The sequence below is a fragment of the Mercenaria mercenaria genome, chromosome 4, assembly GCF_021730395.1.
Source record: "Mercenaria mercenaria strain notata chromosome 4, MADL_Memer_1, whole genome shotgun sequence".
Lineage (NCBI taxonomy): Eukaryota > Metazoa > Mollusca > Bivalvia > Venerida > Veneridae > Mercenaria > Mercenaria mercenaria.
The window spans coordinates 76,662,694-76,687,500 of NC_069364.1; the positions used below are offsets into that span (position 1 = coordinate 76,662,694).

The 24,807-nt window shown below is 35.8% G+C and overlaps 1 protein-coding gene across 4 annotated transcripts in view; it reads left to right on the forward strand.

Annotated features, from left to right (window-relative positions):
- The window catches only part of LOC123552200 (uncharacterized), a 173,674-nt gene that overhangs the window by 85,156 nt on the left and 63,711 nt on the right, over positions 1-24,807 (forward strand). For all 4 annotated transcript variants that reach the window (XM_053541721.1, XM_053541723.1, XM_053541722.1 and 1 more), the window contains exons 20-24: positions 4,232-4,426; positions 5,304-5,498; positions 13,899-14,108; positions 14,644-14,730; positions 16,629-16,715. In XM_053541721.1, coding sequence (XP_053397696.1) covers positions 4,232-4,426; positions 5,304-5,498; positions 13,899-14,108; positions 14,644-14,730; positions 16,629-16,715 — 774 coding nt within the window. The remainder of the gene's footprint in view (positions 1-4,231; positions 4,427-5,303; positions 5,499-13,898; positions 14,109-14,643; positions 14,731-16,628; positions 16,716-24,807) is intronic.

The window sequence follows — 24,807 nt, forward strand, 5'->3', positions numbered from 1 at the left end:
TCAAAATCTGCAAATTTAGCCTTGTCCGTCCTCTAAGTCAAACAGTTTACATCCGATCTTCGCCAAACTTGGTGACAATGTTTGTGGGCATAATATCTCGGCCAGGTTCAATAACCAGCCATAATGCCCCAGGCACTCTTGGATTATGGCGCTTGAATTACTCGAAAAACTGCGAATTTAGCCTTGTCCGCTCTCTAAGTCAAAAAAGTTTTCATCCGATCTTCACCAAACTTGGTGACAAAATTTGCGGGCATAATATCTCGGCCAAGTTTGATAACCAGCCAAATTGCCGTAGGCACTCTTGGATTATAGCCCTTGAATTACTCGAAATCTGCGAATTTAGTTTTGTCCGCTCCAAGTCAAACAGTTTTCATCCGATCTTCACCAAACTTGCAGATAATGTTTGTGGGCATAATATCTCAGCCTAGTTCGATAAGCAGCCAAATCGCCCCTGGCACACTTGGATTATGGCCCTTAAATTAGTCCAAGTTCGATGACGGGCGTATTTTGTGACAGTCTGCCACTCTTGTTTGAATATTTCAAATATAATTGAATAAATTTATCACTGACAAGTTTTTAAATTTAAAACAAAATCTAGATGAAAATTTATCATTTTACAAAATCGAGATTGGTTTCATTACTTCTTTGGAATTAAAAACTATTATATCTAAAATTGATCTAAAAAATCTGCTGGGATAGATGGAATAAACATCAAGGTTCTACACGACTGCGGAGATTTCATAATTCCAGCTATCATATCTATAATAAATAAAAGCATACACAGTAGTATTTTTCATGATAAAAGATGCTTGTGTTATTTCAGTTTTTTAAGAATCCAGGTAACTATAGACCACAGTTTTACCTGCCATATCTAAGATACTTGAGTGGCAAATAGCTTCACAGTTGCGCTTATATTTCAAAAAGACAAATATTTTACACAAAAACAATCAGGTTTTCATCCCACTCATTCATGCCACACTTTTAATTGATACTTGGTTGAAAGATGTTGACAGTGGTAAATATGTAGGGTCCGTATTTCTTGATCTTTGAAAAGCATTTGATCTTGTCGACCATGGAATATTATGCTGCTTTCCCCTTGATTCGAGCCTCTTAAATCTTTTTAGGGTGTGCATATTTTTATAAACCTGTTCAATTAAATAATTGTTGTTTGTTGTTACAAAAATATTTGCATTTAGCAATGGACATTAAGAATTACAATGTTATCATCATTTATATGTACTTTTTTTGCACGAGACTGAAGGAGGTCAAACTCCACATCATTTTAAAACTTTCTCATCAAATGGAGCCCTTTGTTTGGTAGGTTAATAAGTGTTAATGTTTGCACAGTCTGTTTCCATAAAGCAAATTTCTATCAAGATTGACTTCTTGTTCATTTGATACAACAGTCGAAATATGCTCGGGATGCTTTTAATTTGAAAATTTAGTGCACAATATTACCCTCTGTGTAATTTCCTTTTGAAATAAGCAATTTTTGATGCAAAATATTAAAACAGGTAATTACTCAATTTTTCAGTGGTTTCATGACTAATATTTTCCAAGGCATTTTAAAATGTACATGACACAAGTTTCTGATGGAAGAACATGCTACATGAGCATGAATTCTACTAAAACACATAGGCTCAAATCGATGAGGAAGCTTGAATCGACGAGAAACGGGCATACTACACAAACTAAAGCTTTATCACTTCACAGATAACTCACTGAAATTATCTGTTGAAAAGAACTCAGCTAGTTAAAATTAGATATTTATATTCTAAAAAAACTGCTTGTAAAGTCTGGATTTCCACAAGGCTCAAGTTTAATATTTATTCTATGTATAAATGATATGACACTCATTTCAGACACTATTGATATTGACATGTATGCTGACTATTACACTGTGTATAAATCTGACATTGATATTTCAGTTCTATAACAAGAGCTCCAAAATAATCTTAGCCTTATGGACACATGTTGCAAAATTAATAATATGTCATTGCATCAAGGAAAAAAACCGAAATGTATGCTTCTAATTACAAATTATAAGTTGTTTATCAAAAGAACGATAATTGAAAAAAGTATTATTGAATAAGTCGGATTATTCTTGGAATATGTATTGATAAAATTTAAAGTGGCATACTCAAGTTTGCTATGTTGTGATTAAACTAACTCAACAGTTGCACTTTTAAAAAGAATTTCTTACTTTTTGACAGATGAAATGAAGATGCTAAATTATAATGCATATATTATGTCAACCGTGGACTATTGCAATACTGAATTGTGGCTTGCCTGTAAATCAGATGCTGATAAAATATATAAATATACAAAAAGAGAGCAATTCGTGTAATCATGGAAAAAAAATATTGTGAATAGTGTGTTCAGAAATCTAAATTTACTCACTTTTGAAAACAGACGCAATTATCACATGGCTGTACTGATTTTTAATGTGACCATAACCTTGTACCAAACTATATGTCACACTTATTTTCTTGCTCATAACGATAGATATAATATTTGTTCTTCAGCATGTAAAGATCTTTCTCTGTTGAAGCCCCGAACAAACTACTTGAAACAAACATTTTCATACAAAGCCACACATTTATGGAATTCAGTTCCATCAAACATAAGCTGCAAGATGATTTATCAACATTTAAATGCAAAATGAAGGATTGCCAAGATGGTTTTTTTTTACATATTGTTCTGATGATTTTTTCAAATCTTTAGCTCGACTATTCGAAGAATAGGGAGCTATCCTACTCGCCCCGGCGTGAGCGTGAACGTCACACAAATGTTAAAGTTTGTGTACCACCCCAAATATTTTCAAAGTCCATTGAGATATTGCTTTGATATTTTGCATACTTGTTTACCATCATGACCCCAGTCTGTAAAAAGGAGGAGGCAACTCTGTCAAGCATTTTGACTCAATTATGGCCCCTTTTCGACTTAGAATAAATGTTAAAGTTTGCGTACCACCCCAAATATATTTAAAGTCCATTGAGATATTGCTTTGATATTTTGCATACTTGTTTACCATCATGACCCCAGTCTGTAAAAAGGAGGAGGCAGCTCTGTCAAGCATTTTGACTGAATTATGGCCCCTTTTCGACTTAGAATAAATGTTAAAGTTTGCTTATCAAATATTTTCAAAGTCCATTGAGATATTGCTTTGATATTTTGCATACTTGTTTACCATCATGACCCCAGTCTGTAAAAAGGAGGAGGCAACTCTATTGAGCATTTTGACTGAATTATGGCCCCTTTTTTACTTAGAATATTCTTATTGTAATGTTATAGTTTTACTTGTAGCTTATATTATACTATCAAGCACTGAGAATAGTCGAGCACCCTGTCCACTGACAGCTCTTGTTGCCACATATGTTAGCTCTTAAATTTTATGATATTGATGGATGAGTGTACATGTATGCAAAATAAATTTCACTGATTTATACTTCTGGTAAAAACCTTAATGATTTCAAATCGAATTTTGTTTCGTGTGTTTGTCGTATGAATTGTGCTACTGTTTTTTAATTGTTGTAGATACTGTGTATTTACATTTATATAAAAGGCCGTATTAGAAATAAATTGCTTCTATACTATGTACTTATAAAATGTCACCTTCTTAAAATAAAGTTAGTATTATTATTAATCCCCCACCAAGATTGACAATGTGCAGAACTCGTGAGTCAACTATGTCAGCTCAAGGTCAAGGTCACAACTCAAGGTAAAATGTTTGAGCTCTGTATCTTTTAATCCCCTTAAAGGACTTTAATGAAACTTTAGTTAAATGATCACCTAATCAAGAACATGTGCAGAACTCAAAATTATGCCATGTTGGCTCAAGGTCAAGGTCACAACTCGGGTCAAAGGTTTGAGCTCTGTATCTCCTAAACCCCTTGAAGGATTTTCATGAAACTTGGGTCAAATGATCACCTCATCAAGACCATGTGCAGAACTAATGATTCAGCCATGTTGGTTCAAGGTCAAGTCACAACTCAAGGTCAAAGGTTTTAGCCTTCCATTTTGTGTCCGCTATGTATCTCCTAAATCCCTTGAAGGATTTTCAAATTCATTGATGTCATCATACATGGACTATGAAATATACTTAACAACGTCTATGCTTCCACTAAATTCCATCAACCCTTTCACTATCCATAACAGTGATGTGGGATATAGCTGTCTTTCAGACTGCCTTGTTATTATTATATATATACATTCTTGTTCATTTCTTCAGCACAAATTATGGACCTGCCAATCATGCAGAGGTGTAAAGATGAAACCACATGTTTTTTGAATTGCACACACAGCAAAAAATCATTTACTGGAGTGTTTGAAATTACAAAATTGTATGAGGAACTATTTACAGAATTGATATTTTTTGTGTTGACGGTCATGACAGCTACCCTCTTTTTCTGCTGTATGATATATGGTAAGTTGAAAATTATTATTAATTAGAATTTTGCTGAGAGAATGTGTCTTTTTAATGTTAAGAGTGTTGTTAGGTCCTTGAAATTACTTATTATAGAAAGGCCACAGGGTCTCTGTAGAAAAGTGCTTTGAATCACTCATTTCTGTGCTTCGAAAGTTTTTTCATGTCAGAAAGATTTCCATCTGGGTTATATCGGGCTACAGAATCTACTAAGGTGTCTGTCAGTCTTTTAAAAGAAGGTCCAGACATCCACTTTTGGTCCTCCTCAGTCATTTAAGCTTGAGAGTCACAATATGACCAAAATAGTGTCAGTATGAAAAAAGCAAATTAAAAAATGAGCCGCACCATGAGTAAACAAACATTGTGCGTTTGTGACCAGCATGGATCCAGACCAGCCTGCACATCCACGCAGTCTGGTCAGGATCCATGCTGTTCGCTTTCAGACCCTGTTGCAATTAGAGAAACCGTTAGCGAACAGCATGGATCCTGACCAGACTGCGCGGATGCGCAGGCTGGTCTGGATCCATGCTGGTCGCAAAGCCAATATGTTGGTTTTCTCATGGCATGGCTCAAATATCAGAACAATTGATGTATTCCATTCCTTCTTCTGTAAAAAATGTTTTCATTTTTTTTTATCCCATGTAACACTACCTGCATTGAACTTGTGTGCTTTATCCTCGACAACATTTTTTGTTTGAGGATATTAATTTTAGAAAAAAAACTATTACTAGCAAATTATCTATGCAAATATATAATTGGCATTTATAGGGCATAGCCTCTGTTTGAGGTCATTGTCAGATTTTCTCTGGGTAAGCTTTCATATACATGTAGAAGTGCATTTCATATTAAGAAAACAAAATTTATTGTGCATTTATAGAACAGTCGTATGTGGCACCAGTTTCAGCCTCTGGTGGAGCAGGTGTTATCCTGTTGTGTGTGATGATTACTATATATGTAATAGTATGGATAACATTGAGAGTGAAGAAAGAAAACACAGACACTTGTGATCAAGTGGTTGTCGGCGATAACAGACTCCATAGTGATGCATGGAAGATGCTTTTGTTCCTTATTGGTGGGTACTTATTGTGAAGTGTTTTGTAGATTTCTAAGTGTTAATTGTTTGTGTTAAGAAAGAAACCAAGGCATAGTAGTCTGAGTACGAAAGGCCTTCTTTCATACCGAAAACATAGCCATGTATTTCATATCCCAATGGAAACTATTAAAGCGTGATATATGTCGTAATTTTTGAATCGGCTAACGCTGAAATCGTTTGACGAGTCCTTGCAATCGCCCGATTTCTCATTCTTCTTAAATGGACGAACAACACAGTGCATTGATGTAGTTCCATTAGAATGTCTCTAATTTCAAAGAGTTCATTGATCGGATGAAGTTCAGTTATGTCAATCCCATTTGATATGACCAGTATACGATGTAATCTGTCAAATTTATGAAGTGTATTTATGCAATACTCGAATAAAGCCACGTATTTTCTTCCGTGGTAACTCATTAAGCGTAAGCATGTATAACGATTCTGCGGGATTTGGTAATACTAGTTTGCGCATATGATAATGGTGACTAATTTTATGCCCTTATGTCACAGAATAGCAAATATAATGTTCACAAATTCAAATAAAAACTGCATATTGATTTATTAGCCAAATTTATCCATTTGTTACCCTGCCCATTTCAAAAAGTAATTTGAATTAAAATCATTGCGCAAATAAATTTATTGCTGTGCATTTCATGAATTGCGCAGACTTACCAAGCTCGCTTAACATCGAGCGAAAGACAAAATATAGTTCCAGAACACACTGCTAGTATTTTATTGAGTCGGGTACCTCTGAAAGCATTGGAATGTCTCTTTTCAAAGAGTTTACAACATCGATGAAATTAAATTATGACAACTTCATTTTAAATGACCCGAATAAGATATTTGCAGCACGTTAATTCTTCCGTAAGACTTCATTACATTCTGGGCACTTTTTCGGCGAACACACTTGACCTGTTTATAACAACATATTGTCCGTAGTTTCTACGAATTTGCGTTTGAAAATACGGACTTCGGTTTACCAAAAAATACTATGAAGATCAGCCAGATCAAAATGATGCAAAATCGCGAGTGGCGAAAATGGAAACGTCTACATAAAAATTCGTTGTAAATCATAACCTTTCTAGAATTTTGCCTGGTTCGGATAATTTGCTTACGATTCAGGTCGCAAAAAAATTGATACCAACACCCATTCTGCGTTTATGTCATTATGACACATGCGTTGAATTCTGCAGTCAGTAAGCAGTAAGTTACTGGTTTGTTTTAGTTACTACTGATTAAATGATTTTAGTTCTTAATTTTCGATAAATAATTAATAAACAAATCAGCGAAACATTAAATTGTATTTTCTTGTAGTTTTTGAAATCAAAGGTAGATCGTCTAAACTGCTTTGACGAAATGAAACAATTTTTCATGAAATGATTTTAATAAGAGTGTCACCGTAAACTTAAATGTCAGATACTGCCATATGCTGCTAAACTATCTTCATATCATCACAATTTGTAAAACATATTGTTGAAACTGGAGATTTGGGCGGTATTTAGAAAAGTGTAATCGTATCCGGATATAATATTTTTGGATAAATATCGAGCTGTGTTCTGAAATTTTAACATTCAAGTAACAGACATGATAGATATTATTGTAACAGAAATGATTCTGGAATTTATTTTTATAACACATACATAGAATCTATATCTGACTTATATGCTACAGTCCTGAGGCATGACCAGAAAGTAAAATCGATTCATACTTTGGATATTGTAATACTAATAAGAATCTAGGTAATATTTAGAAATTGAAACATTATTTTCAGTTAAAAAATGCACCAAAGGCTGTATCAAGGGTCTACATTTTCAAAATTTTCTTGGGGTGATACCCCAAACCCTTCTTGCAGGAGGGGGTATCCTCCCATACCTTCCCCCTATATTGCCACTTTACAGTTTGATACATTTGCCCTTTTACCAGCTGCCACCATGCCCATTTCAAAATCTGACTGCAATTCAAAGCAGGAAGGAACACCCCTCCCCACACCCACCCTGCTACCGACCACGTAAAAATGGCTCAAACATTTTTCAGCCCAGTCCGGGCCTGTCTGTTTACATGAATCAAAATGAATAATTGAAAGTGTAGTGCACGGACTTAGGGAATACTGACATGGTTTTGAAGGGGTAAACAGGTCTGAAATAGAATAAATGATGGTTTTAACTACAAAAGAACTGCATTTATTAATATCGGTTATCTTTTCCGAAGTTGGTAGCTAGTCCGAGTAACTTCCCTTAGTTTCGAATGCGCAATTTTCCTGTCAGTGTAATCATTCATGACACTATATATTGACAGTAACATTTACATATCTTTAAATACAAAAGTAAGTATACTTTTAATTCACATCACTTATAATATGATTGATCAATACCTAAGACGTATGACACGGTTATCGCCAGGCCCTTTAGCCATAAAATATCTGAACAGTTCTTTCGTCCATCCGTTACAAATTGTATATGGCAGTCCGCGCTATGAAATCTCAATATATAAATTGTCATATTCAAATTTTATTACATGCGTATATACCAGCCGATAATTTCCCATTTTGATAATGCTGGAAGCAAATGTTTACTCGAAAAATATATCGTTGTAGTCATGGGCAGTATCTTAGTGTCAGCTGTCAAATTGTAGTTTGTACTTTCAACATTTGTTTTTGCAAACCACTCTTCAATTTTAGAGAAATATATCAGGTTTAAATACTTGTATAATGTCAAACAAAGTTTTACTAGGCATCAGTTGAATATCCATTTCATTGATATTTATTGTAACGAAATCTCTGTCCAGTTGGAAAAAAAACCTAAAATCAAACAGAAACTGGTAGAACTTGTTGAACATTTAATATTGTCTGTTCAATCTTCAGCAAGCAGGCAGATGGCTATTTCAATCAAAATAATTGCAGATCTTTAAAGATTCATACCTGTGACTCTTGGCGAAAATCGGCCAACGGGAAACTTAAAAAGAGTATTTCAGACAGCACATGTATATTCAATACTCTGTCTTTTTGTACACAACTTAGGTATATCTAGAAATAAAATATCTTCCAAAATATACTAAAACCACTTATTTGGCAGCGGTTATAAATTCACTGAAAATGATGCTTGTTCTTTCCCCTTTTCTGATATGTCCCTAAAAATGGGGGAGCATAGTTATAGCCACCTTGTCCATCACACTTTCTGTCCAGAGGATATTGAAGATACCAAGTTGTAACTTTTACATGAAATCCATTTCGGTTTACTTTATTTCTAGATTTGATCCTTCTCAGGTCATTCCTAGATGGGTTTGTTAGAATCTTTGATATTATTGATGGAAATTGTATGAATCTTGAAAATTATTAATATTGAAGCCTCAGTATACATACACCACTTTAATCGATTTCATTGATTTATTACCATACATAATCTGAGGAAAAGAAATCTTTGAAATAAGTTGCATGGAAGCATATTATTTTTACCCACAAAACCAGTCATTCATGTGCATCCTGTATTCATTATTCCTGTTGTTTGATATTATAACCTTGCCATTTAGACTATACTACCAGTACATCAATCACTAGCCAACTCTCTGGCCCTTCAGGCCTTTGATTACAATTTGGTTTCTTGTTCTTTCACAATGCTGAAGGAAAACATCAGGACTGGATGAATTAGATGGTATCTTCAAAACTGTCCATTTAACTAATTGGTTTGAAAATTAGTAGATGTCAGATGTCAACAGAAGGGATGTATTGTGTGTAGGAATGTGGTCTGTACATCCATTTTGGTTCAATAACTCCAGAATGTTTTAACTTATGATCCTCAAACTTGATATTCACACTGCATATGGGCATTGGGTCAAGGGTGAAGGTCAAAGTTACTATTAGTACAAAAACCATTTCCTGGTTTATTTAAATGGACCTGCAACCCTCAAACTTTGCATGCATGTTGCCAATGAGCAGTAGATGAACCCTTGTTTTTGAGGTCAGTTGTCACAGTGACATTACAAAAACCTTTTCTGCTCAATATTTTGAGAAGGACACGACCAACAGTCTTCAAACTTGGTAGGCACATGAAGCTTATGGGCATTGAATGACTCTACTGATCTTGAGGTCAGTTGATCTTAGGTTAAGGTTACAGTGATAGGTTAGAAGTAACTTTCACCATGGAATCTCTTAAATTCTGAAGTTTCTGAGTGAAAGAGGCTGTGGTCAGTGAATACTTTGACATGTGATTCTGAACAATGTTCCCCATAACAAGACAATGTGTTGATGACCATTTCATTTCTGACATTTTGATCCGTTTCTTTGCATGTCGTAAAGTAGTTTATATGGTTCTTTTGACTTGTAATTTATCTACAGTTCTAATATGCTTGTCTCTGTTAAAACGCTCTTACGCTAGAATGACGTCACGTTAACGTGCGGTGACATCAAAGTTTTTGTTGCGACCAAGAAAGAGCGCTTTTATATTTTATCTACTGTTTTAGGTTAAGGGCATATTAGAATCGAAATAATTTATAGCACAAGCGTGTTTTAACACTATTTATGCACTCAGGTGGTAATACGTCGTTCAAATAATTTCACTCGGGCTGCGCCGTCATGAAATTAATACGCCCGATGTATAACCACCCATCGTGCATAAATAGTGTTAAAGCACTCTTTTGCTATAAATTATTTCTTAAGTAATTCACTTCATGTATAAGAAATATTCTCTTGCTCAAGCGCCTGTTTAACAAATAGTGGAATGCTTGATATAAGATTGTAATACTTCAAGGATTGTCTATTTTCTATATTATATAAAAATTTGAATTCGTCAAGTTTATAGAATGCCTTTGTTCTGTAATCAAATAAATGTTCAAAATGCTTTATTCCTTTTCGTACCAGTCTTTATAGAAAAATGTTTTATTTTCAAGTTTTATGTATGTGTTATTCCATATTACCTGTTTACTTATACTCTTATTGTTGTCCTGTGTATTTATATTTACCCAAGCCACTAATGTATCTCTCAAAAAGATGTTGGAGTTACATTTTTATTAATATTAAGTTTCAGTCCAGACACACATGTTCAAATGATTATTTTGCGCCATTTATATTGATCAAGGTTGCATCGTCTGCAAATAGGGATGGTTTTATTTCAACAATATTAACTGTTATGCCGTTAATGATCTTATCATTATCAATATAGTTTGAGAGAATTTCAATGCAAATAATAATAAATAAGGAAGAGAAAAGAGGACAGCCTTGTCTTACTCCACGTAGTATTTAAAAAGGTTCTGATAGACAGTCATTATTTATTACCATGCTGCTTATATCATTATAAAATAATTTTACCCACTGTATAAGAGAATCACCAGAATTGAAGTGTTTTAAACGTCTTATCATAAAGTTATGGTCAAGTTTATCAAAAGCTTTTTCGAAGTCTGCAAACAATAAAAGTCCTGGTATTTTATTTTGTTGTGCAAAATCTGTTATTTCATATATTAACCGAAAATTGTCACCTATATTTCTGCCTTTTCTGAATCCTGTCTGTGCACTACTTATGATAGAATTGATAACCTTTTTTATCTTGTTTGCTATGACTTTAGTGGCAATTTTATAATCTACATTTAATAAACTTTAAAATAGGAATTACCATACATGTGATCAGTTCAGAATCCCAAAACTGGAGGTTTGCTGTTTTTCAGCTGGAGTTGGGGTCTCAAAACTGGAGGTTTTTTATTGACATAAATTACTTTACTTTTTAACTTCAAAAAGCCTAAAAGGATAAAATATATTGTATTTTAACAAGTAGCACATTAATTTTCCAGTTTTACTGGTAGACATTCAGAAGAATTACAAAGGACCTCGGACATTTTCCTATTCAGATTGCCTAACCGATTAAGGAAAAAGTGACATAGGGATAGACTTCTGAAATTGCATAGTTATGATAGTTGAAGACCATTTCTTGATAAATGCGACTTCATTTTACAAGTTTATGAATAAAAAAGAAGACTTTGTAGACTTTTCTCATTCTCTTTTCTATTAAAATATGAACATAAATCATTTTTACGTTTTAAACATCTTTCCCACCAGTGACGCAACAAAATAGTTTACATGCCTTTGTAAATAATTGTTATATACGTATGCTGCAAAAATGGCACTTGGTCACAGGTGGGAAGTGTTTAAAATTGAAAAAAACTACGTACAGGGTGTCAGCAAATAAATTTTTACATATATATTTGACACTTATTGCATGTGTTTCCTAAACCTTACATATCTACAGCTTTATTCATTTTTGTAAATATTTCAAGTGCAGAAAACACTAAACTAAACAAATAGGGGACATAGAAAGTGAAGCTAGAAAGCAGACAGATCTTTATAAGTATATCTTATGAATTTTTCAAGGACACAGTTGAAGCGAACCTAGAATGCATTTTAAGAGCAACATTTGCTTTTATTCGATCCAGCATCCTATACCCTAACAGAACTAAACCAGACACCATCTCATTAACTAATCTAATTGCTTCGAGAACTTACACTGACACCCATAGAACTAATACTGACTCACCCATAACTAACACTGACACCCCCAGAATTAACATCAATTCGCTCATACGTCTGAAACTTATTTCGAAGCCAACCGAAATACTAGTAAGGACCTCAAAGAACTAACACAGACACCACAAGAATATCTATATAAATGTTGATACTAGCTAGTGAAGTTTCACTGATATAAAATGCTAAAAGTAAGGCATCCCTGAACCCGCAGTGGAATAGGCAGTCTCCTGCACCCCTCCGTTTCAACTGAAAAAGGCCAACTACGCCAATGTATGGCCAGCTACACCACTGCATGTATTCAATAATAATCCTCCACATAATGCCCGGTCAGTATTGTACATGTGTATAAATACAGTATAGCAATAGATGTATAGAAAACAAACAATAGGATATGGTCAATGCATCAGTGTTATCATAGGCACTCGGGTGGAAATAACTGAAGTACAGTCAGGGACCAAATGTTTTGTTCCACTTTTATTTTTTCCGTTTTGTTTATTTTCAAAAATGTCAATAAAACTGATAATCTGCATGGTATCAGTTTATTTATTGTGTTAAAATATTTCATAGTAGACATACCTTAAATACCAATGCTTATTTTAACGAAAAATACACATTTTAAATTTTTCAAAAATATGACCCTTAGTTACAAACTGTTCGAATTTCAAGAAAACAAATATAAAATAAAACTATTTTTTGTGACAGTTTGATAGGAATATAACTTATTTATCAGTATTTGAAGCTGTTATATAAAACGATCAGCTACTGAAGTCAAGAAATAGCATTGAACTTAGGGCAAAATCCCTAGCATAATGTCCGATGTCCTTTAAGGTAGGCCTATCCCCTAGTGAAATTTAGAATTTATTTTTCAAGATTTTCTTTCTAGGTGGCTGATTCTTAATAGTCTTTGCAAAAGTAGAATAAACTTTTGTTTACACTCCACTTACCTAGAAGGTTTTTACCACAATTAAACTACATTGTCCAAAATGTAGAGTGTGTTTGTTCGGGTGAAAAAAATCGGGTCGCGAAAATATTTGACATTTGATTTTAATGGTAAAAGAACCAACAAGGTTGGTACTTTATTCGATAAATGTTGCTGTATGAATGTGTTTTGGAAGGTTTTAATACATCATCATTTGTGTGATTTCATTACCGGACAAAACTTTTCTATGAATAATCAAAAATTCATTTCAGCTGGGAATTATTTCTTATGACTGGAGTTTTTTTGCTTCAAATTGGTAAAAAATGGAGCCTGATTATTGCCATTGAGAACGGACAGATCTTCGGCCCCGTGAGACAGGTGGTAAAAGCCCTGCTTGTCTAATCCCTTATTAAAACAAACAATTAGTCTAATCATGTTATTGAAATTCACGTGTGAAAAACAACTCTTTCCTTCAGCTACATGTGTGTCAAACATGTGTCATACACAACAGTTGGTGATGCTTTGGTTTACTGTGTAAACATGTTTGGCAGTCCTCGGTAATTACCAACCCAGTCACAATAAAAGTGCTGTGAGGAAAAAGTCTGAAAATTGAAATTTTTTGAAAAGCGGGAGAATTAAGGTTTTAGACGGGAGGCAAGGTGAAAAAAATCGGGATTTTGACCCTCCCGCATGGGAGATCACATATATGCAATTACTTAAAATTTGTGTGTCTTTATTTGGTTTCAGCAAAAGTGAAATAATACGTTGTTTCTGTAAACTAGTCAGATGTCCAGTGTTACAAGAGTAGTTAATAGATTGAATAAAGAATGTTTTAATCTCTGTCCAAAATATTTTATAAAATTCAACAGAAATACCATCTGAACCTGGACTTTTTTTATTCATCTCCTTAAGAGCTTCAAGACGTTCAGTTTCATGATATCATTCTTATTATTTATAGGTCGGAACTTTTGTGGGTATACTGGACATGATGTGAATGTAACACAAACCTTCAGGGTGATTGCTGATAATACTAGCATTAAGTTTACCAATGACAGCAATCTTTATTCCAACGACAGCAGTCTTTATTTTGTAAGTGGAATCCTTTTAGATGACTGGAAACAAAATGTGCTGAATGAGGGCTGCAGGAGCTGTACAGACCAGCAGAAAGGTATTAAACACTACTGCCAAACATTTTATCAGCGTTGTATTTTCATGCTGGAGATTTTGAGTCAGCAAATTTGAATGTTTAATTTGAAGTCAGATTTTTCTAAAACTTCAATATTTTGATGGTAATATTTTTTATATTTTTTTTTGTTCAAATTAGGAAAGAACTAAAATTCAGGGTTTTGACAATATGAGTAGTATGATTTGGTTATCTGAACATGATACAATGCCTATCTGAAATTGAAAAGTGATGGAAGAGGTTGTCTTTTTGGTGTTTCGTCCTACATTTATTTATGATACTAACTAGCAAGCTTGCTATGTAAATCTCTTACTGGTCTGCCATATGTTGTAGCAAACAGCCTATATCTTGACAATGCATTGTTTTGGCAGTCATAAATCATGAACATATTTTGAATATAGGTTTTCCAAATGAAGAAGCCAGTTGTATGTGCTGATATCTTGATCTAAAACGTCTTCTGATTACCCGTGTATTTCTTTGATGTTTATTATTGAGTTATAAAGGTGTATATATATATCAGGTCTAAATATATCCATATTTGGGGGAGAAAACGAACTTGCACAAGAATCTGGCAGTGATGAATGTGAAAGTGAGCCCTCACAAACAGGTATCCTATTGCTATCCTACTCAACCCGGCGTCGGCATCTTTCCGCATCCCCACCTTGGTTAAAGTTTTTTTTACACTTTCTCTTTTTTCTCTTTATCTCCGTAATTACTTGATGGATTTGCTTTAAACTAAGAGTAGTTTTTCCTCATTATCGCCCACATCATATGACATAAGAGCCATAACTCTTGCTCTAATACTTCATGAATTATTCCCATTTTTTACTTAGAATTTCAGGTTAAAGTTTTGATACACTTTCGCTCTATCTCAGTCATTACTAAATGGATTTGATTCAAACTTAAAAATTATAGTTGTTCCACCTTACCACCCACATCATATGACACAAGATGCATAACTCTGGCACCAGTTTTTATGCCCCCACTTTTGGTGGGGGGGGGGGGGGGGGGGGGTGGCATATAGATTTGCCCTTGTCCTTCCGTCCGTCCGTCTGAGAATGTTGTGTTGCGCGTAGCTCCAAAAGTATTTGACGTAGAGTCACAAAACTTTACAGGAATGTTGGTCAGCATGTGTAGTTGTGCACCTGGGGTTTTGCGTCCGGATTCATTCAGTCGTGTAGGAGTGATGGCTCCTGACTTTGTAAAAATTGGTCATTTTAGTGTTGTGTCGCGCCTAGCCCCAAAAGTATTTGATGTAGAGTCACAAACTTTACAGGAATGTTGGTCAGCATGTGTAGTTGTGCACCTGGGGTTTCGCCTCCGGATTCATTCAGTCGTGTAGGAGTTATGACCCCTGACTTAGTAAAAAATTGGTCATTTTAATGTTGTGTCGCACGTAGCTCCGAAAGTATTTGACCTAGAGTCACCAAAGTTTACAGGAATGTTGGTCAGCATGTGCACCTGGGGTTTCGCATCTGGATTCATTCAGTATTGTAGGAGTTATGGCCCCTGACCTAGGAAAAAATTGTCATTTTAATGTTTTGTCGTGCGTACCTCCGAAAATATTTTACCTACAGTCATCACGAAGAGAAATGAGTTAGTTGATCTGTGTCCTTTGTCATGTAGTGGGGGCATCTGTGTCCCATGGACACATTTCTAGTTCATGAATTATGTCCCCTTTTACTTAGAATTTAAGGTTAATTTTGATGCATTTTCACTATATTTCAGTTATTACGAAATGCATTTGATTCAAACTTGAAGTAGTTGTTCCACATCATTACCCACATCATATGACACAAGGTGCATAACTCTTGCACCAATATTTTATGAATTAGCCCCCTTTTTGCTTAGAATTATACTTATATAGTGTTTTGATACACTTTATCTTTACCTCTCTTATTACTTAATATTTTTGACACAGACTCAAGCTATTGTGCAATATCTTCATCCACCATTGGAGTAAAAATTTACTCCAGTGACAGCCCCAGTTTCCTCAGATGTGCCTAGTTTCACTATCCAGCATCGAAATAGTCGAGCGCGGTGCCCAGTTTCACTATCCAGCATCGAAATAGTCGAGCTCGCTGTCTCCTGTGACAGCTCTTGTTGATGATTATCTTCCTGCTCAATGTGTGAGATTTATATGTGTTCACAGTAAAATGAAATATATCTCTACCAACAGAAAAAGTTACTGATCAGTAAAATCAAATGCTAGTATGACTTATTTATTTAGAGTATTGGTCTTCAATATTGCTGTTGCAAACCTGCTCATTTCTAAGTATTAACACTTTTTATTTCATGAAAATCCCTCAGATAGCAAAAAAAAATGATGAAAAGTTTGACAAAATGCTGTGACTTTCAGTCCACGTCATTTTCGACTTCCATTCTATACATTTAAACAAAATTGATTTCTGGTCAGTAAGGTTTATAATTATGTAAAAATTCAACAGAAAGCCATTCATTGATGCTACACACTATGTAGGAAGTAATGAGCTTAAAATAATTTAGTTTTAGGTGTTGGACTTCTGTGTGTTCCAGTCAAAGTACTGTTACTGTTATGCACAATGTATGCTGGCATCAGAAAATACTTCTTTGGTATGTTTCTCTTTTTCATTTATTTCATGTTTTTAATGTTGAGTGTATGTTTTAAGAAAATGATTACAAATGTGCTGTTTTCTGAAATTGATGAAAGGCTTGTAATCTGATAATTTTGCTCTGTATATTTTATGGTGATGAATATGATATAAATGTCTGAAGGTATCCAGTCCACAAATAACAATAAAATAAAAAAACAAAAATTCTGTAACATATTTTGTCATTTAATTCATATTTTCGTCTTTCAGTAGACAATACACTTTCAAATGATACCAAAATTATATGAGCTTACCACGCATCAATATTTGATATATTTTAGTAGCAATGTTATATAGAACTTACTTATTTGTGTACCGCATACCTTAAAATATATACCATTTTTAGCTTGACTGGAGAACCATTTGACCCAAAACCTTCAAACTTAATAGGGTGATAGGACTTACAGAGTAGATGACCCCTATTGTTTTTGGGCCACTCCATCAAAGGTCACAGGGGCCATCTGCTTGTCACACTTCATTTTCGGTCAATAAATGGAGAACCATTTGACCTAGAACCTTTAAACTTTATTGGGTGATAGGGCTTACAAAGTAGATGACCCCTATTATTTTGGGGGTCACTTGATCAAAGGTCAAAGTCACAGGGGTCAGAACATGGAAAACCGTTCCCAAACCAATACTTGAGAACCACTAGACCCAGAATGTTGAAACTTCTTGGGATGATTGGACATGCAGAGTAGATGATCCCTGTTGCAGCCAACCATCGGTGTCTCTTGGACTTTTGCTTCTGCCCCCTTTTGACTTCTTGCCTATTACTACTATGCATTGGGGGAGACATGCACTTTTCTACAAAAGCATCTTCTTGTTTTATTAGCTCACCTGTCACAAAGTGACAAGGTGAGCTTTTGTGATCGCGCTGCACCCGTCGTCCGTCCGTGCGTCTGTAAACGTTTGCTTGTGACCACTCTAGAGGTCACATTTTTCATGGGATCTTTATGAAATGTCAGAATGTTCACCTTGATGATATCTAGGTCAAGTTCGAAACTGGGTCACGTGCCATCAAAAACTAGGTCAGTAGGTCTAAAAATAGAAAAACCTTGTGACCTGTCTAGAGGCCATATATTTCACAAGATCTTCATGAAAATTGGTCAGAATGTTCACCTTGATGATATCTAGGTCAAGTTCGAAACCGTCAGTAGGTCTAAAAATAGAAAAACCTTGTGACCTCCCTAGAGGCCATATTTTTCAATGGATCTTCATGAAAATTAGTCAGAATTTTTAGCTCACCTGTCACATAGTGACAAGGTGAGCTTTTGTGATAAAGCAGCGTCCGTCGTCCGTCCATCCGTAAACTTTTGCCATCAAAAACTAGGTCAGTATGTCTAAAAATAGAAAAACCTTGTGACCTCTCTACAGGCCATATATCTCACAAGATCTTCATGAAAATTGGTCAGAATGTTCATCTTGATGATATCTAGGTCAAGTTTGAAACTGGGTTACGTGCCTTCAAAAACTAGGTCAGTAGGTCTAAAAATAGAAAAACCTTGTGACCTCTCTAGAGGCCATATATTTCAAAAGATCTTCATGAAAATTGATCAGAACGTTCACCTTGATGATATCTAGGTCAAGTTCGAAAGTGGGTCACGTGCCATCAAAAACTAGGTCAGTAGGTCAAATAATAGAAAAACTTTGTGACTGCTCTAGAGGCCATATTTTTCATGGGATCTGTATGAAAGTTGGTCTGAATGTTCATCTTGATGATATCTAGGTCAAGTTCGAAAGTGGGTCACATGTCGTCAAAAACTAGGTCAGTAGGTCAAATAATAGAAAAACCTTGTGACCTCTCTAAAGGCCATATTTTTCATGGGATCTGTATGAAAGTTGGTCTGAATGTTCATCTTGATGATATCTAGGTCAAGTTGGAAACAGGGTCATGTGCGGTCAAAAACTAGGTCAGTAGGTCTAAAAATAGAAAAACCTTGTGACCTCTCTAGAGGCCATACTTGTGAATGGATCTCCATAAAAATTGGTCAGAATGTTCATCTTGATGATATCTAGGTCAAGTTCGAAAGTACTTCACGTGTCCTCAAAAAGTAGGTCAGTAGGTCAAATAATGAAAATACGTTGTGACCTCTCTAGAGGCCATATTTTTCATGGGATCTGTATGAAAGTTGGTCTGAATGTTAATCTTGATGATATATAGGTCAAGTTTGAAACTGGGTCAACTGCGATCAAAAACTAGGTCAGTAGGTCTTGAAATAGAAAAACTTTGTGACCTCTCTAGAGGCCATATTTTTCAATGGATCTTCATGAAAATTGGTCAGAGTGTTCACCTTGATGATACCTAGGTCAAGTTTGAAACTGGGTCACATGCCTTAAAAAACTAGGTCAATAGGTCAAATAATAAAAAAACCTTGTGACATCTCTAGAGGCCATACTTTTCATGGGATCTGTATGAAAGTTGGTCTGAATGTTCATCTTGATGATATCTAGGTCAGGTTTGAAACTGGGTCAACTGCGGTCAAAAACTAGGTCAGTAGGTCTAAAATTATTAAAATCTTTTGACCTCTCTAGAGGCCATATTTTTCAATGGATCTTCGTGACAATTGATCTGAATATTCACCTTGATGATATCTAGGTCAGTTTCGAAACTGGGTCACGTGCGGTCAAAAACTAGCCCGGTTGGTATAAAAATAGAAAAACCTTGTGACCTTTCTAGAGGCCATATTTTTCATGAGATCTTCATGAAAATTAGTGAGAATGTTCACCTTGATGATATCTAGGTAAAGTTCAAAACAGGGTCACGTACCTTTGAAAACTAGGTCAATAGGTCAAATAATAGAAAAACCTTGTGACCTTTCTAGAGACCATATTTTTCAATGGATCTTCATGAAAATTGGTCAGAATTTTTACCTTGATAATATCTAGGTCAAGTTCAAAACTGGGTCACATGAGCTCAGAAGCTAGGTCACTATGTCAAATAATAGAAAAAACTACGTCATACTCAAAACTGGGTCATGTGGGAAGAGGTGAGCGATTCAGGACCATCATGGTCCTCTTGTTATCTTGATGATATCTAGGTCAAGTTCGAAACTGGGTCACGTGCCATCAAAAACTAGGTCAGTAGGTCAAATAATAGAAAAACCTTGTGACCTCTCTAAAGGCCATATTTTTCATGGGAACTGTATGAAAGTTGGTCTGAATATTCATCTTGATGATATCTAGGTCAAGTTCCAAACTGGGTCACGTGCGGTCAAAAACTAGGTCAGCATGTCTAAAAATAGAAAAACCTTGTGACCTCTCTAGAGGCCATATATTTCATGAGATCTTCATGAAAATTGGTCAGAATGTTCACCTTGATGATATCTAGGTCAGGTTTGAAAGTGGGTCACATGCCATCAAAAACTAGGTCAGTAGGTCAAATAATAGAAAAACCTTGTGACCTCTGTAGAGGCCATATTTTTAATGGGATCTGCATGCTAATTGGTCAGAATGTTCATCTTGATGATATCTAGGTCAAGTTCGAAACTGGGTCAACTGCGGTCCAAAACTAGGTCAGTAGGTCTAAAAATAGAAAATCCTTGTGACCTCCCTAGAGGCCATATTTTTCAATCGATCTTCATGAAAATTGGTCAGAATGTTCACCTTGATGATATCTAAGTCAGATTTGAAACTGGGTCACATGCAATCCAAAACTAGGTCATTAGGTCAAATAATAGAAAAACCTTTTGACCTCTCTAGAGGCCATACTTGTGAATGGATCTCCATAAAATATGGTCAGAATGTTGTTCATCTTGATGATATCTAGGTCAAGTTCGAAAGTGGGTCACGTGCCATCAAAAAGTAGGTCACTAGGTGAAATAATGAAAAAATTGTGTGACCTCCCTAGAGGCCATATTTTTCATGGGATCTGTATGAAAGTTGGTCTGAGTGTTTATCTTGATGATATATAGGTCAAGTTTGAAACTGGGTCAACTGCGATCAAAAACTAGGTCAGTAGGTCTTGAAATAGAAAAACCTTGTGACCTCTCTAGAGGCCATACCTTTGAATGGATCTTCATGAAAATTGGTCAGAATGTTCACCTTGATGATATCTAGGTCAAGTTTGAAACTGGGTCACCTGCCTTAAAAAACTTGGTCAGTAGGTCAAATAATAAAAAAACCTTGTGACCTCTCTAGAGGCCATACTTTTCATGGGATCTGTATGAAAGTTGGTCTGAGTGTTCATCTTGATGATATCTAGGTCAAGTTTGAAACTGGGTCAACTGCGGTCAAAAACTAGGTCAGTAGGTCTAAAATTAGAAAAATCTTTTGACCTCTCTAGAGGCCATATTTTTCAATGGATCTTCATGAAAATTGATCTGAATGTTCACCTTGATGATATCTAGGTCAGTTTCGAAACTGGGTCACGTGCGGTCAAAAACTAGGCCAGTAGATATAAAAAATAGAAAAACCTTGTTACCTCTCTAGAGGCCATATTTTTCATGAGATCTTCATGAAAATTAGTGAGAATGTTCACCTTGATGATATCTAGATAGAGTTCAGAACAGGGTCACGTACCTTCGAAAACTAGGTCAATAGGTCAAATAATAGAAAAACCTTGTGACTTCTCTAGAGACCATATTTTCAGTGGATTTTCATGAAAATTGGTCAGAATTTTTATCTTGATAATATCTAGGTCAAGTTCAAAAACTGGGTCACATGAGCTCAAAAACTAGGTCACTATGTCAAATAATAGAAAAAACGACGTCATACTCCAAACTGGGTCATGTGGAAGAGGTGAGCGATTCAGGACCATCATGGTCCTCTTGTTAGCTCACCTGCCACTATTCACATGTCACTTCACATGTCACGTAGTGACAAGGTGAGCTTTTGTGATCGTCCGTCTATTTACAATTTCTTGTGAACACGATAGAGACCACATTTTGCAATCAGTTTTGATGAAACTTCCACACAACTTGTATTGGCATAATACCTAGGTTCCTTTCGAAAACTGGCAAGATTCCATCATGGGTTCCAGAGTTTTGGCCCCTTAAAGGGCCAAAATGTGCTATTTTGGCTCGTGAACACGATAGTGACCACACATGCAGTTGATTTTAATCAAACTTGCACACAATTTGTATTGGCAGAATATTTCGGTTCCTTTCGAAAATTGGCCAGATCCCTTCTTTGGTTCCAGAATTATGGCCCCTTAAAGGGCCAAAATTTGCTATTTTGGCTTTTGCAGCCATATAGGGACTTTATTAAATTTTATGGTTTGATTTGATACAAACTTGCAAAATATCTTTAACAACAATAGATCTTGGATTCCATGATGAATTTGTCAAATTCAGTCATAGGTTCCAGAGTTACGGCCCCTGATTGTCCCCTAAAAGAGCCAAAATTAGTTAATTTTTACTTTGTGAACACAAAAGAAGTGACATTTTGCATTTGATTTTAACCACACTTGCACACAACTTAAGTCACAATAAGATCTTGGTTCCTTTCGAAAAACCGGCAAGATTCCATCATTGGTTCTAAAGTTACTGCCCCGGAAAGGGGAAAAAGTTTCTGTTTTGATCCTTTCACGCTTACACACAACTTAAGTCACAATAAGATCTTGGTTCCTTTCGAAAACCAGCAAGATTCCATCATTGGTTCTAGAGTTGCTGCCCTTGAAAGGAGCAAAAGTTTCTATTTTGACACTTTCAGCCATATAGAGGTTTCATTTATGCATTGATTTGATACAAACTTGCACAGAATGTTTATCTTGATGATCTCTAGGCCAAGTTAGAAACAGGGTCATGTGGAGTCAAAAACTAGGTCACCAGATCAAATCGAAGGAAAAGCTTGTTAACACCCTAGAGGCCACATTTATGACCTTATCTTCTTGAAGCTTGGTCAGAATGTTTATCTTGATGATTCCTATGCCAGTTTCAAAACTGGGTCATATGGGGTTAAAAACTAGGTCACCCGGTCAAATCATTGGGAAAGCTTGTTAACACTCTTTAGGCCACATTTATGACCATAACTTCATGAAACTTGGTCAGAATGTTTATCTTGATTATTCCTAGGCAAATTTGGAAATTGGGTCATGTGGGGTCATAAACTAGGTCACCCGCTCAAATCGAAGGAAAATCTTGTTAACACTGGAGAGGTCATAGTTATGACCCTATCTTCACGAAACTTGAATGTTTATCTTGATGATTCATAGGCCAAGTTCGAAACTGGGTCATGTGGGGTCTGAAACTAGGTCACTTGCTCAAATCGAAGGAAAAGCTTGTTAACACTGTAGAGGCCACGTTTATGACCCTATCTTCATGAAACTTGGTCAAAATGTTTATCTTGATGATTCCAAGGCCAGGTTTAACAGGTGAGCGATATAGGCTCATCATGACCCTCTTGTTTATTTTTTCTTGCCAGTTAAAAAAAAATAAAATCACAATAAAATTATATACATAATTATCTTCCAAAACTGTTCAAGCAAGCAGTGTAACTCAGGTGAGCAATCAAGGGCCATGATGGCCCACATATTATAGGAACGCCCCTGGTGGATGGGCGGCATCCACAAACTTTGTCCGGAGCATATCTTCTTCATGCATGGAGGGATTTTAATGTAACTTGGTACAAATGTTCACCATCATGAGACGGAGTGTCATGCGCAAGAAACAGGTCCCTGGGTCTAAAGTCAAGGTCACACTGAGGTCAAAGGTCATATTCAATAATGACTTTTTCCGGAGCATTTCTTCTTCATGCATGGAGGGATTTTGATGTTACTTGGCAAAATTGTTCACCATCATGAGACGGAGTGTCATGCGCAAGAATCAGGTCCTTAGGTCTGAGGTCAAGGTCACACTTAGAGGTCAAAGGATACAAGAATGACAACTTTGTCTGGAGCATTTCTTCTTCATGCATGGAGGGATTTTGATGTAAATTGGCACAAATGTTTACCACCATAAGACTAAGTGTCATGCGCAAGAACCAGGTCTCTAGGTCTAAGGTCAAGGTAACACTTAGAGGCCAAAAGTCAGATACAAGAATGACCTTGTCTGGAGCATTTCTTCTTTATGCATGGAGGGATTTTGATATAACTTTTGTTCACCATCATGAGAAGGAGTAACATGTGCAAGAACCAGGTCCCTAGTTAAGAATTACTTCCCTTTGTTGTTACTAATAGCTTATATTGTAACCTTTTATTAATGGTCGTAGGGAAAAATCGAGACCACTTTTCTGTATTACAACATGCATGCTACATCCACTTTTGAGGTGTATTTGGACCTATCTCTACCTGGTAGCAGACTCAGATTTTTAGCTCACCTGAGCCAAAGGCTCATGGTGAGCTTTTGTGACTGCTCAGTGTCCATAGTGCGGCGTGCGTCCGTCAACAGTTTCTAAAAAAATCTTCCTCTTGAAAACCACTGAGCAGAATTATACCAAACTTCACAGGAATGATCCTTGGGTGGCCTCCTTTCAAAATTGTTCAAAGAATTGAATGCCATGCAGGACTGTGGTTGCCATGGCAACCAAAAGGAAAAACTTTAAAAATCTTCTTGTCCAAAACCCTAAGGCGAAGAGCCTTGATATTTGGCATGTGACATCATCTTCTGGTCCTCTATGAAGATTGTTAAAATTATGCACCTTAGGTGAAAAGAGGCCCCTCCCCGGGGATCACAAGTTTTACATAGACTTAAATAGGAAAAAACTTTAAAAATCTTCTTATCTAAAACCACACGACCTAGGCCTTTGATATTTAGTATGTTGCATTGCCTTGTGGTCCAAAATTATTCAAATTATGCCCCTGGGGTGAAAAGAGGCCCAGACCCAGGGGGTCTCGGGTTTTACGTAGACTTATATTGGAAAAAACTTTAAAAATCTTCTTGTCTGAAACTGCAAGGCATACGTTTTTTAGCTCGACTATACGAAGTATAAGGAGAGCTATCCTACTCACCCCGGCGTCGGCGTCTTTCCGCGTCCCCACCTTGGTTAAAGTTTTGGTGCACTTTCTCTTATGGGTTCCAGAGTTATGGCCCCTGAAAGGGCCAGAATTAGCTATTTTGACCTTGTCTACACAATAGCAGCTTCGTTTATGATTTGAATTTAACCAAACTTGCACACAA